We start from the raw sequence: 14,030 nt of genomic DNA, 5'->3' as shown, positions 1-14,030 counted from the left end.
AAGAGAAATAAAGGAAAGGATAGAGAGAGAAAGCTAACGTGTTAACTAACATATGAATCTTCAAAATGTCGGTACCTTGCCTTTTCTCAAAATTGATATGTCATCGATACCGCTAATAGGTTATGACTAGAGATTCAAAAACCTCCTTGGGACCCCGATATCGTATGTGACTAAATTTTTAAAAAAACCGTGAACAGGAGCTGGGGCAGAAGTTAGAATTAAACCCTATTTATTTTCAGGACCGGGGTCGGGAGTCGGTATTTCCATCCTGCACTCCTGTGGGGGTCCCGATTGTACATTGATGTAAAAAATATATATTTAATATAAAATAAATATACAAAATATATTTTCTAATTTTAGGTTTAGTGTAGGTTTCACTTTCCCATTTCCATTTAGGGAGCTGATTTTGCCACTGAGACTTTTTATCCATCCACAAACAAAATTAAAATATTGACAAAAATGCCCATTATTTTAATTTAGAAAGAGAAATCCTTTGAACTTGTTTCCAAATAACACACCCTACTCCTTCTTCTTCGTTCTTTCTTCTTCCCTCTTCACTTCTTTAAATTTTGCCATTAATTAAATAGATTATTACAATCACAAAGCATCATGCAATTTCACTCTAGCAAAACAAAATCCTCTTCAAACTGATTTCTATAAAAAAGGGATACACTAAATTATATATACTTCATATCTTTTCAATCAATTAAACCAGGGTTTGAATCGATTAATCTGCATCGATAATTTGAAAATCAACTCAAATCCACTGTAACGTTATTTTTTTGTGGTGCGGAATTTCTTCTTCTATTTTTTAGTTGGGTAATTTATGTATGTTTTTTGGGTATATAGTTTCTTCATGTGTTTTTTTATTCATGTGCATTCTCCCGCTATGTATTTGTGTATGTTTTGTTTTTCTCTAGTTTGTGGTTATATTCTTCAAAGGCCTTTTGTTCTAGTGAATTTAACAAAAGGATACAAGAAAACAATTGTTTTTTTTTTTCTATTCGTTTTTGGACGAATCAGTAGGACCCTTAAGAAGCATTATAATCAGATTGGAGAGTACTGATGTAGGATCCTTAAGAAGCATTATAATCAGATTGGAGAGTACTGATGATCAGGTATAGTTTTAGTTATTCAAATGTGTTCCTTAAAAAAATAATTGTTTTCTGTAGAGAGCCTTCAAACACAGGATACAAAGTTGCTTGAAGTTAGTCAAAAGGGGGAAATTTTTTCCCTCAGATTTGTGCATTTTGTGTAATTGTGTAATCAAGTGACGGGAAACCTTTTATGACTTGTTCTTCAGTTGTTCTTTCTCGTTACAAATCTAGTATTTGTTTGTTTATGGTGCAAGCTAATGTTGAAGCTGGATTGCCTTAAATGTTTACAAATTAAAACCAAGGGTATAAAGGTCAATTATATTATTTTTCTGTGGAATAATCAATGGATTCAGTGGAAGAATCAGTCCCCTTCCATTTAATGGATGTTAAAGATGTAGCAAATTGATCATATATTTTTGGACATGTAAGTATTTTATATTTGTAATGTTGGATTTGTCGTACTTTATATTTGTAAGATTGTTGGAATTGTCGTTTTGTAATGTTGGATTTTTAATTTTTTTGTTTCTAAAATATTAGGTTTTAAGCTTTTAAAGTTATTAAAAATAGTTTTTTTTAAACCTAAAACAAAACAGTTTTTTAGCAAAAAAATTAAGCCTATAAACCGGTGGAACGGGGGCGGGATCAGGGGCGATGGAGGTAACCGGGGGCGGGGGCAACAACTGATTTCGCCTTCGGAAGCGGGGGTGGGGGCAGCTATTTTCACTCCCGTTTGTTCCCGTTGACATTCCTAGTTATGACGATAAAACCCAACGCTGTCTGCCTGTCCTTAAAGGATCATTTGTAAAACTTTTACAAATAAAAATAATTTTTCAATTGATATTTTTAAACAAAATGGCTAAACAATTTTTAAACAAATTGTTAATCAACAAAATTTTGTCATCGTTTTTTTTTTTTCCTTCTGATATGTTTTATGGTTTTCAACAAATTGAAAACAAACAACTTATATGAACCCCAACATAAATATAAAAACAAAATAATGAAACTCGTAAACAAACAAATTGAAAAGCTATCCTATTGTTATACTACTATAATTTATTAGCAATTCGAATAATATAGTTTTGTGTTTTTATAATTTCATCATAGTTTGTTATGTAATATTTTTGCTACAAATTGCTTTGTTATTTCATGTTTTGGTATTTTTTTATAGGGTAAATGTCACTGTAGCCCTATGAAGTTTCATGATTTGGTTTAAATGGTCCCTTTTGTTTTGTTTTGTTTTGTTTTTCTTGTTTTTTTTGTTTTTTTTTGGCATTTAAGGGGAACAAAATGTAGTTTTACCGGCTAAAGTAGTCCAATGACATGTTATTACAGGTTTCTTAGCCTAGTCACACTCCAAGTCATGTAATGAGTTCATTCGGAGCCGACTCGCCCTACACATCACCGAGTTGAGTCGAATCGGTTGCTTGGTCCCTAAGGGTCATTGTGGTCCCAAGGGAGGGTTTAATAAAGCAAACCCTAATACATTATACCCATTTTCGGCCAAACAATTACCGACAAGAAGGAGACAATTCCTTTCACGAGAATCACGAGATGGCTACCCCACCACCGTCACCAGATTCGATCTCGTTAAATTCTCGAGACTGGATGAACTTCAGTGACATACACACAATTTTTTGTGATTGTGGGGAGAGAATGGCAGAAACACAGGTGGAGATGGATCGCATTAAGGAGGAAATGGGGCGCGATTCTGTGATATCAAGGGTCGAAATGCTTGTCGTGCATCGCCGATTAGACCGTCAGGATAAGAAGATGCAAGCTATGACAGTTGTGCTGGTGGGACTGGTGGTGGTGACGCTTGGTTTTCTGGTGGACAAAATGCACAATCTAATGTAATCATGCTTCTGATGTTGTTTATTGACTCGCCCTTTGTCTGTGTTTTTTGTGTTAATCTGCAATATTGTCTATTAGGGTTTATGTAGATTAGTGTCTTTTTGGTGTAATCGTTTGAAGTGGAAGATGAAGTCCTGTGTTAGCAGGCATTTTGTAATCAATATGTAATCGTTGACTAAGCAATATATTAGTTTAACATTAAAATAAACTATGTTTATAACAGTAACCCTAGAATTGTCGCCTCAGTTAATGAGATAGTTGGGGGTATTTTTGTCATTTGACATTGTACTCACCAATATATACCACTCACATAGATCCGTTACCATTTACTCTTTGTTATTTCTTGGTTGGCTTTCTCTTGGTACAAATTGAAGGTATGAAGATGGAAGGAAGCTTCAAACCAGTGGCATGCCCCTGTGGGTATGATTCTATAATACGAACGTCAACAACTCGGAGCAACCCAGGTCGAGCCTTTTATGCTTGCCCCAAAAAGGTAAAAAGTGATTTTAATTTTTTTTACTGTTGCTTTAGATTTGAAAACTATTTGATGCGTAAATCATTTGTTTCTCACAAATATCTAATCTCAGGATCCCCGAAATGGGTTTATTTGTTGGGTAGATGAAGTTCATACAACGAGCACAACTAGTGAGGCTATGATGATTGCAACTTTGCTTAGGTCAAATAAGAAGCTTCAGTCCGATGTTTGGAAGCTTAAATTTAGTTTATTTGTTAGTTGGGTTGTTTTCTTTGTCATAATCGTGTACAAGTTGTAATTGGTTAACAATGGAAATTTATTGATGATTTTTAATAATTTCGATAAATGTGGTTCTGTGAACCTAGGGATGTCAACGGGGGTAAATGGGACGGGGAGTGCATTCTCTGCCCCCGCCCCCGAAATTTCCTAGTTCCCCCGTCCCCGCCCCCGCCCCCGAATCCCCTTTATTATCCCCGCCCTCGCCTCCGTTCCCCCGGCCCGATTGATTTTGAGCTTCCTTTTTTGGCTAAAAGAAGTTGTTATGTAGGCTAAAAGAAGTTATTTATTAGGTAACAAATAATAATTTATAGCAGAATTTTACATGTTAAAAATAAAAAATTATGGCATCTTAAAAACATTATACTAACAACTTAAAAACATATTTTTTGATGAATTTTGGAAGATCAAAATCATGTTATTGTTTATTATATTTACATAATTAATATATGTAGATATATGTGTAATTTATTAACGGGGTCACCATGGGGGTTTCAGGACGAGATTGCCTACCCCCAGGCCTGCCCCCGCCCCCGAAATTGAAATGAGGGTTAACCTTGCCCCCACCCCTGTCCCCGCCCCCGATTTTTTTTAAAAATCTCCCCAAACGGGACGGGGCCCCCACGAGAACGGGGTCCCACGGGACTTTTTGACATCCCTATGTGAACCAAAAAAAGTTGTAATGAAAACATAGTTTTTGGCCCACTTTATCTTTAATATGCATGGACATACTATATTCGCATATTAGTTTAGTGGACCACAATTGGGACCACATAAATATACAATAATACAGAAACTTATTAACACAACCATGCACGTTCATTACATAATATGGACATGCATATCAGATCTCAAATAACATAACCACAAACATATAGGTAACAAAATCCAGATATAAAATAAACAAGCATCAAACATCCATACGTAAATCCAAGCACATCCAACAAACATCCATAACTAAATCCAAGAACATCCAACAACTTAAACACAAAACAAACACATTATCCTTATTCAATATCTAGTGGATTAGCACTAGTATTGTCTTCTCCATTCTTTCCTTCAACCCTTTTACCCAACTTCTTTTTTATAATCCTTTCAGAATACTTCATTTTCCTTGTAGTGTCTTTTCCTTTAGGTTGTTTTCCAATACCTCCTTCACATTTGTTACCCCCTTCATTGGTTTTTGTTCCACTTCCTCCTTCACCTCCATTACTGCCTTCATTTGTTTTTGTTCCACTACCTCCTTCGCCTGGATTACTGCCTTCATTTTTTTGTTCCACTACCTACTTCACCTCCATTACTTCCACCATTGTCTTTTTTTTTCCTTTTGACCTTAAGTTTTTTGGGCTTGTCAACTTTAGGACATGTAACCTTGTTATGTCCAACCTCTTTACACATACTACATAAAATTCTCTTTCCAACCTTTGAGACCGTGTGCCTTGTAGCCTTTTCACTTAGGTCCTTTCTTCTATTTACTTTAGGTCTGCCTGACAATTTTTTCCTCAAAGGTGGTAGTGGTGGACTATAGTTAGTACATGGCCACATATTGCTCCCGTTCATCCCTTTCATTGGATATTTGTAAGTGTTCCTGTAAAATGCTCCAAAGTACATTGGATCCACATAACTTCCAACATTCCTATTAAGAAAGAAAATGGTTTCAACCGAATACACACAACCATAGCCATTCAGTTGCCACACTCTACATGACCAGGTCTTCTTGTCTAAATCCACCACGTAAGACTCAGCCAAGTTTCTTGTCTCGAACTGGTTTAAACCTGTTGGTAGAACCTGGTAGTATCTAAACACATTGGATGGAAGTTAGTTTATGTTTATAGTAACCAAACTAAAGATATTCAATATTTACCTTTGAGCTTTTTTAAGTTTATTAAGTAATGTTCTAATTGTAGGACATGGTTTAAACTCAGGCCATGCACTACCTTTCATGCTCAAATTAAACTGCATTTCCATAACATACAATCTAATTTCCTCAAGCATTGTGATAATTGGTTTTTTCCTTGCCTCTCTTATGACATTGTTAAAATTTCAGATAGTCCATTTTCTACTGCATCACACATCGTACCCTCCTGAAAGAAAGCTCTGCACCATGATATAGGGTTCTTCTCCATAAGGTATTCAAAGGCTACAGGGTTCAAAATTTGGATTTCCTTCATTGCTGCATTAAACAAAGGCTCAGTGGATGCCTTGCATGGCCTCCAAAACATCTTCTCATAATGCACACCTGTAAATCTTTTCCTAAAGTTGGCTAAAGTATGCCTTGCACACTGCCTATGTTCTGCAGTAGGCAAAATTTCTTTCACAGCTTCCAACAAACCCTACACCAAAAAGTAAAATTATTAAAACAAACAACAACAATTAGACTAAAATTAAAGGATATGGTAGTTAACATACCTTATGTTGATCTGACATCAAAGTAACACCAAAACGATTTTCCAATCCTAGATCATCCCTTAAATTCTCCAAAAACCATCTGCAGGAGGGATATTTGAATCAACATGTATTTTTTGATGGTTTCAAATTTTGAATTATCCGAAATTCAGAGAAGGAGATAGAATTTGTTGAGAAATATAAGGATTCAAAACACATGTTAAAATTTAATATTATTTTATTGATGACTACTTGTACTATTAACTTAATGATTTGAACGTCTTAAAGAAATAATATTATTATATTCAATCTATTTTTAGAAATAGTGAGATTTTTTTTATAAGATAGTAAAGATATATATATATATATATATATATATATATATATATATATATATATATATATATATATATATATATATATATTAAAATTATCAATCCTTAGCTACAGTAAACTGCTAAGGATTTGACATAAATGATCCCCTGATTATGGCAATTGTCGAAATTGGTCCTTATTTATATATGTATGGTTAATTTTGTGTGTTTTCTGCTTTTCTTTCTAGGAAGTCCTTCTAGACTTTTTTTTTGTATTTTTTTTTTAATTATAGCTATACACGTGTTCTATCTGCCTTTCACTGTCTCTCTAAGCCAATCAAATTAAGATCGGTGTCATTCTTCTTCGCGCGCCTATCTCTCGATTACATTACTATGGTCTCACATTTTACTTTATCCTCCCCAAATCGGGTCTCCTCCCTTCTTCTACCTGCTGCTACCTCCACTGCTTCAGGCAATGTTTTAAAACCCGGTTTTTAGTTGACCCGGTGTGATGACCGGTTCACGGGTCAATCGGTTGAACCGCCGGGTCAACCCGGTTTATGATATTTTTCTATTTTTATATATATTTACTTTCTTGCATAATGTATAAACATATAAAACCAATAATTTAATGTTCATAAAATTTAAACATTGAAGAAACCGCAAACGACTTGTTGTTTTGGCGTTCGCTACTTGTATACAACTATCGAAACCCTATTAAAACGAGTCAATCCGGTTTTAACCGGTTCAACATAAGTGGTCGAACCGCGGTTTAGGAAAAACCCGGCCGGTTCGATCTGGTCTGAAATTTTACAAAAATCCGTTCTCAATTGACTCATCTTCTACCCCGGGTCACGGTCCAACCGGCCGGGTCGACCCGAGTTTTAAAACATTGGCTTCAGGCGATGTACCAACAACCAACCACCGGAGTTCGCCGTTTACCCAGTGCTCCACTACCGTCTCCACCAGAAAAAAATGACGCCCCGATATACCATCGCTTCCTCGCCTTTTTTTTTTTTTTTTTTTTTTTTTTTTTTTTTTTTTTATCTCATTAATTTCCACATTAAATCTGTCGACTCTGCTAACAGAAGCCGCACGTTCTTCTCAACCTAGCGGCTTCTGATTGGAAATCAAGAAGGAATTCAGGTTTCCCCGTCTCCGATGAAGAAGTCATCGTCACTGTTCGTCGCGAGAATCAACGGAGATTCGGTCGATGGGTTTGCAGATTCTAGGGTTTATCATGGTTGTGTTGATTGATTAGATTTTGATGACCCCACGACCCAATTTATGATCAAAGATGAGGTTGATAAATGGAAAAATGAAGGTACGAACCGCAGGGGTTCTCGATTCCTCTATGATGACCACCGGAGAGCGCCTCATCAGGTTAGTTTGTCTACCATGATTAGTTTAATCCTTCGCCTACCTAACGTTCGTTCTTTCACCGCTTCAGATACATTTGCTTTTTCATTATTTTTAGTCGGCAACGCTTAATCCCACCACCAATCCCTCCACCGATCGCTCAAAACCTTCAATCGCTTTGAATGTCGACAACCTCCACACCAGAACCTCACGGTAGCGCTTCCCTTTATGGCCCCTTTGTTCTCAACCTTCATTTTTCTTGATGCAGACGAAATCGCCTGCACCGACATGTTCGACCCTAAATCACCGCCTCCGGTTTCCTTTTCTTGCATCGTCTATCTTGCTGAATAATTTGACCCACTGCACGCCGCCATCGTATTTCCCCATCTGTTAACAACATCAGTAATGGAGCTGACGAACAACCATACTCAAACCATCAGCCGATGTCTGTACCTGTTCTCAATCCATGAATACCGTATGTCGAGCCAACTTCCATGAACAAGGTGCTTCAAAGCTCAAATTTCAACTTACTTTATGGTTTTTGATAATTCATCAATTCTATCTGACGGTGCTTCTCTTCCTCAGTCCATGTATCCACGGTAACTACTCTCTTTATTATACTCTTCATATTCGTTCTCAACTCTTGATTAATTCAACTTGATTTCGGGCTGCAGTGTTCAAATATGTGATAAATTGTCATGTCCGCCAACCGTTTGATGTAAGTTTTCTCCACCTGCTCACCGATGTCCTTTTCCTGTTCAATTCAAATCGACCCATTTCAAGGCTTGCTGTGTCGCGTCATCGACTGGAATAGAGCATCGTTCCGTCTTCCAATCAATCGTCTCCACAATCTGAATCTATGTATTGTATGTAATGAGTGAAGTTCGTTTACTTAGTTTCATGCTTTCATTTTATGAATTTATAAGAATCCCAAATTTCTTTGTCTCCTGTACGCCAATGGGTTTTACTTTTCCTTCTATATTTATTGAGGTTATAATCTAATAATGTTACCTGAAGACCCAACCAAAAACCATGCTCAAAGCCCCAAAATAAGAAAAGCCTCCGGAGGTAAATTAAGTTTTTATTTTGTTATGTATTCAAGTTTATGAATTATACATGGTCATTTAGGCATTTATCTACTTTTTTTAATCATTTTTGGCTTTAGGTCGAAGGAAAGAAGAGCAACAACAGAAGCTTACTCTGACAAAATTTATCAATAATGTGAGTTGGTTTTATTTTCATTATTTTTCAAACAATATATGAAATGAAGTTTGTTTCTCACATCTATTAATTGCCTCCTCCTATCTGCATCAAAGGTTGTGGGGAACAATGTAAACATAAATAAATATCCTTTGAGTATTAATATGGGGATGCATAACTTGAAGATTTCGACATCTGATGAGTTATGGAGAGCCATCCGGAATTTCCGGCCATCAGCCATGGTTGGAGTTTCGGATGGTAAATAAACGGTGGGTGGACAGGACATCCATTAAAATCTGGAGTAAGGATAACTGTCGCGATCAAGATTTTAAACACAAATAATGTTCAGAGTCTCAGTGCCACTGAGATTTTGTTTCCTTTGGTTTGAATTTTCACCTCAAGGCTAGGTCTAACTTTGAAATTTGTTAAAACTTTTGAGTTTAGTTATAGTCCTTTATAAAAAAACACCTGCTATTTTGCTTTATAGAAAGAGAGACATATCCTGTTATAACATTTTATCATTAACGTATTAAACGATGTGTTGTGTTTCAGTGTGTCACGGGAAGAAGTGAATCAGTGAAGGTTTAGTCATTCCAATTTTGTTAATACCTTTTTTGTGAACTTTGTTTTTTTTTTTTTTTTGGGATTTTTATTTGGATTTGCTTTCTTGAATGTGATCATGGTGCTCCAGCCAAGTATACGATTCTTGAACACTCAGTTGTCATTCATTACATCAATCTATATATCTCATTAAATCATGAAACGGGTATATCTATTTTACGTGTGTTTGATCACAAACTTATTTTTTCCTTAACTATCATCTTATACACTTTCTATTGTATCGTCGCTGTCATCTTCATCGGTGTGGAATCGGGTTCATACAGCTAATTTCGGAAGCTTACGGTTGCATATGAGGTTGGCATTGCAACGGTTTTGAAGAATCATTGTTCAAATGCAGAAACTGCAGATAAAAAGGTACAAGATTTAAACTTTAGATGTTGGTGATGAATCTTAAAAAAAGGGTATGATTTTTGTTCTTTGATGCAACAATTTTCGTATTTTTTTTTTTGTTGTGTTTAACTATTTTTTGATGTTAGATTTTTGACGTGGGGTTTTGAACGAAAGAACAATTTGGTGGCTAACTTGGTGGCTAAGTGTTTTGATTTTGATTTTTTTAACTTTTTCTTTGGATCACAAGTTTATAGGTGATGCTGATTGTTTTTAACCTATAGCTTTTAGTGACAATATACTAGGTTTCACACTTTGCATTTGGGTTCTTCAGATTTACACTTTACATCTTGAGTTTATGTTGGAATAAAATGATATCATCCTTGTGCAATTTAATGATTCGCATGTTTATTAATTTATTTAAAATATTTAAGCCACTCCCACCTATGTTAAAATTTGAAGGTGAGCTATTTGATAAAGTTGTAAGTCTCAGCTCTCCAAGCAAGGTCAAATGGATGTATTTTGGTCATTTGGTTTCCATGGACTCATAAATCTAATGCATATTCACCGGGTCTATGATGAACGCCTTAGTGAAGAGAAGCTAGAAGATTCTTTCAGCAGCTCATTGATGGTGTTGAGCATAACCATAGTAAAAGTGACCCGTGCAAAACTTCACTAGTTACTCATCAACTTTTTTCCTTTTTAAATTTATTTTACCAAATTCATCCCCATTAATTACCCAAACACCTCTTATTTTAGATTTAGATTATTTTTGCCTTTTTGTTTTTCCTTTTTCCTTTTGCTTTTATGTTTTTGCTTTATTTTTTTATTTGATTGTTTTTTTTTTTCCTTTGTATAATTTAGATAATAGAAATGATTTAGCGGGTGTTTAGTAACACACTTATTTTCTAGGTAAGATTTGCATGTTGGGAATCATTTGGTAGGTGTTCATTACTCCTCAAAATTTATATATATATATATATATATATATATATATATATATATATATATATACACACACACACACACACACCGTTGTAAAAGTCCCGACTAGGTCCCGATTAATCTTCGATTAATACATAGGCGCTACTCAACCGATTAGATAGCGCCTAACGATTAATCATTGCATACATAATGAGTGAAACATTATAAAACAATGAAATTTTAACATTTTGAAGAAGTTTTATTTCAATGAAAATTATTTGAGGCATGATGAGTGTTGTATTATTCATATTATGCTATTTATTTATCATATTAGTGGTATTTACGAAGTTTGATATGATATTATTTTTAAAATTCAACAATTTAGCAATTAATGGTACCCGATTAATCTCCGCCTAGCTAATTAATCATTTGATCTCAGTCCGCCGACTACGTACCTGTCATATATATATATATATATATATATATATATATATATATATATATATATATATATATATATATATATATATATATATATATATATATATATATATATATATATATATATATATATATATCAAATGAAAACACCTAAAATATATAGAACGCGATAACAATTCTGCACCAACCAATTTATAAATTTAATATTTGAATTACATTGCAACTTCTAAAATCTAGGGACAATGATTTTAGTTACTTAAAAATTAATAATATTTGTAGTTAATAGAACAAAAAAAATATTTTTTTTATCACTTTCACGTTTTTTTTCTTTTTATACAACTTCAATCACAAATAAATATATTTGTATTTACAAATAAAGTTTTTGTTCAAAAACTAATATAACAAATAGATTCCTGCTCCATCACAAATGATTAAATTTTTATTCGCAATCACAAATAAATATATACTTCTATTTACAAATAATACGCATCAAACATGAATTCAATGTTTTTTTCATCAATTTAAAATAAAAAATTTCAAAAATTTTATCATTTTTTCACAAATGAATAAATGTAATCACAAATGAATATTCTTATTTACAAATGAATATACATTAAATCACTGTTTTTTGACGAATGCAGGGTTGCTTGATCAGTGAAGAAGACGTATCAATTAGGGTTCTCTTCAAAAATTCATGAGCGTAGGTATAGAGACGTGAGAGATGATGATGGCTGATATTAAGGATCAAGCTGATAAAATTACCTAAGTATCTTTTTGGTATATTTTAAAATACCGAAAATATTTAAATTAAATGAAAGTTTTAAGTAACTAAAATCATTATCCCTACATTTTAGGAGTTGCAATTTAATTTAAATATTAAATTAGTAACTTAACCTTATAAATTGGTTGGTCGAGAATTGTTCTCGTGTTCTCAACGTTTTTGGTGTTCTCATTTGATCCTATATATATATATATATATATATATATATATATATATATATATATATATATATATATATATATATATATATATATATATAAAAGATTGGGTTGGAAATGCATTAAAAAATGAATGAGAAAGTTGATTCCAACTCCACCATGGTGCGGTGAGAGGCTTACCGTAGTGTGGTGGTTGAGGTGGTGGTTTAGACAAGATTTCGTTGTAGTTTGTAGGCAACATTACCACGATGTTGTATATGTGTATCGCGATGTAGTCACAACGTAGTTTAGAGACATGTTAATAGATATTTTAGGGCTCATTTTCTCTCAAACACACCCCCAACACTCTAGAGCGAGGCTCCAACAATTTTGAGCTTGAAGAAAGTTCTTAGGGAGATAAAGGGTGATTGTGGCAAGGTTTGAGTATTAGAAGCTCCTTGAGGTACAATCTTCTCAATTTTCAAGCTTTTAGGGCTTTAATGGTGTTTTGGTGATTTGAGCTAGTTATGCAAGATTAGTCATGAATAACTTGTTAGTAATTTTTAATAATATGTTGAGAAGCTTAATACAAGATTTCTATGGAAGTTCTATGTCTAAATTCATGTTTTGATTATTAGGGTTAGAAACCGTAGCTTTGGAAAATCATGAAATGGTTAATGTGTGTTACGAACTTGTTATATTAAGTATTGAAAATCTTGATTAGAGTAGTTTAACAGGTTCATTGAAAAAAGATTGTCAATAAGGAGTTCCACCCAAAATATGAGATTTTGGGTAGAAATGTTATTGAGCTCTTAATAGGTTAAGTTTTGTTTAAAAGGGAGCTTAATTTATATGGATTGTAAGGGTGGTGGCAAAAGTGGAGTTGGAGTTCTCCACAAGAAGGTTTGAAGAAGCTTGGAAGTTGGTTGTCATTGTCTTCAAAGAGGTGGGTCATACTTCCCTTTAGAATATGATGTTATGGGATAGATTGATGTTAAAGTATGTGGAAATGAATATGTGAATATAAATTACATCATTGTTAGATAGAGACATGTTGGATAAAATGTGTTATGTGAATGTTATGTTTATTATGATGTTATGTGCATATGTATGTATTGAGTAAAAAATAGGTATTGCAATAAAAGAGAATGTCTAGAGTTTTGTATGGGAACTTTAGAGATGATAAAGACCTGTTAATTGTCTACCGTTAAGAGTAAAGATGCATTGTCACTTATTTGACTAGTTACGTTATGAAGTACATTAACTAATGAATGATTTTATATATATTATGTTAAATTATAACTCACCAGACTTGTTGTCATCTGATGTATATTGTTTCCATGTGTTTACAGGTTTAGATAGCAAATCATAGAGAGAGTGGACCTAGATGCATCAAGAACTTGGAATGAACTTTTGTTTCATGTATTATTCTTATTGCTTGAATTGTGGTTAGGATATGATTGGTACACCCGTATTTTTTTTATTGAAATACTTTTGGAAATATTTTTGAAATTCTGGTTTTGTAAACAATGAGAATTACTCTTATATTTTCCAGAATTTAATGTGAAATATTTTATGAAAAATACGGGTTGTTATAGCCAACTTGGGAGGTTTCAATTCATTTAAGTAACGAATAAGTGTATTTATAAAATGATCATTTATAAGCAAGTTCCTATGAAATTTCTCATTCCTATGAAATTCGTGACAAATACCAAGGGAATGTCGAGGAAAATGAAGTATTTATAAATTCCTAGGAAAAGCAGGGATAACTGAATGTATTTATAAAGTCATTTTTTTTTTATCTTTCTGCTTAAAAACGATATGATTTATTTTGTCATAACA

General features: G+C 33.7%; 1 protein-coding gene and 1 long non-coding RNA gene across 15 annotated transcripts; one reads left to right on the top strand and one right to left on the bottom strand.

The window, feature by feature from the left end:
* Positions 1-4,706: 4,706 nt before the first annotated feature.
* On the bottom strand, positions 4,707-6,126 carry LOC111878616 (uncharacterized). The gene is made up of 5 exons (XM_023875130.1): positions 6,109-6,126; positions 5,763-6,032; positions 5,564-5,655; positions 5,071-5,497; positions 4,707-4,982 (listed from the first exon to the last, which is right to left on the bottom strand). Exons 1-5 carry the CDS (start codon positions 6,124-6,126, stop codon positions 4,707-4,709), a joined length of 1,083 nt encoding a protein of 360 aa, XP_023730898.1.
* A 1,328-nt stretch (positions 6,127-7,454) lies between these two features.
* Positions 7,455-13,556, top strand: LOC111877053 (uncharacterized). 14 transcript variants are annotated; one of them, XR_006192822.2, is made up of 6 exons: positions 7,455-7,781; positions 7,849-8,356; positions 8,432-8,825; positions 8,923-9,723; positions 9,842-9,932; positions 13,541-13,556. It is a non-coding gene; the product is annotated as an uncharacterized LOC111877053 (long non-coding RNA). The 14 variants fall into 14 exon arrangements; XR_002845273.3 differs by lacking the exon at positions 13,541-13,556 and adding an exon at positions 11,912-11,927; XR_002845267.3 differs by lacking the exon at positions 13,541-13,556 and adding an exon at positions 10,368-10,669.
* The last annotated feature ends 474 nt before the right edge of the window (positions 13,557-14,030 follow it).

This window comes from Lactuca sativa, chromosome 5, assembly GCF_002870075.4.
Source record: "Lactuca sativa cultivar Salinas chromosome 5, Lsat_Salinas_v11, whole genome shotgun sequence".
In the NCBI taxonomy this organism is placed as follows: domain Eukaryota; kingdom Viridiplantae; phylum Streptophyta; class Magnoliopsida; order Asterales; family Asteraceae; genus Lactuca; species Lactuca sativa.
The sequence above is the reverse complement of the archived record's forward strand: the minus strand, read 5'-3'. Positions and strand labels throughout refer to the sequence as shown.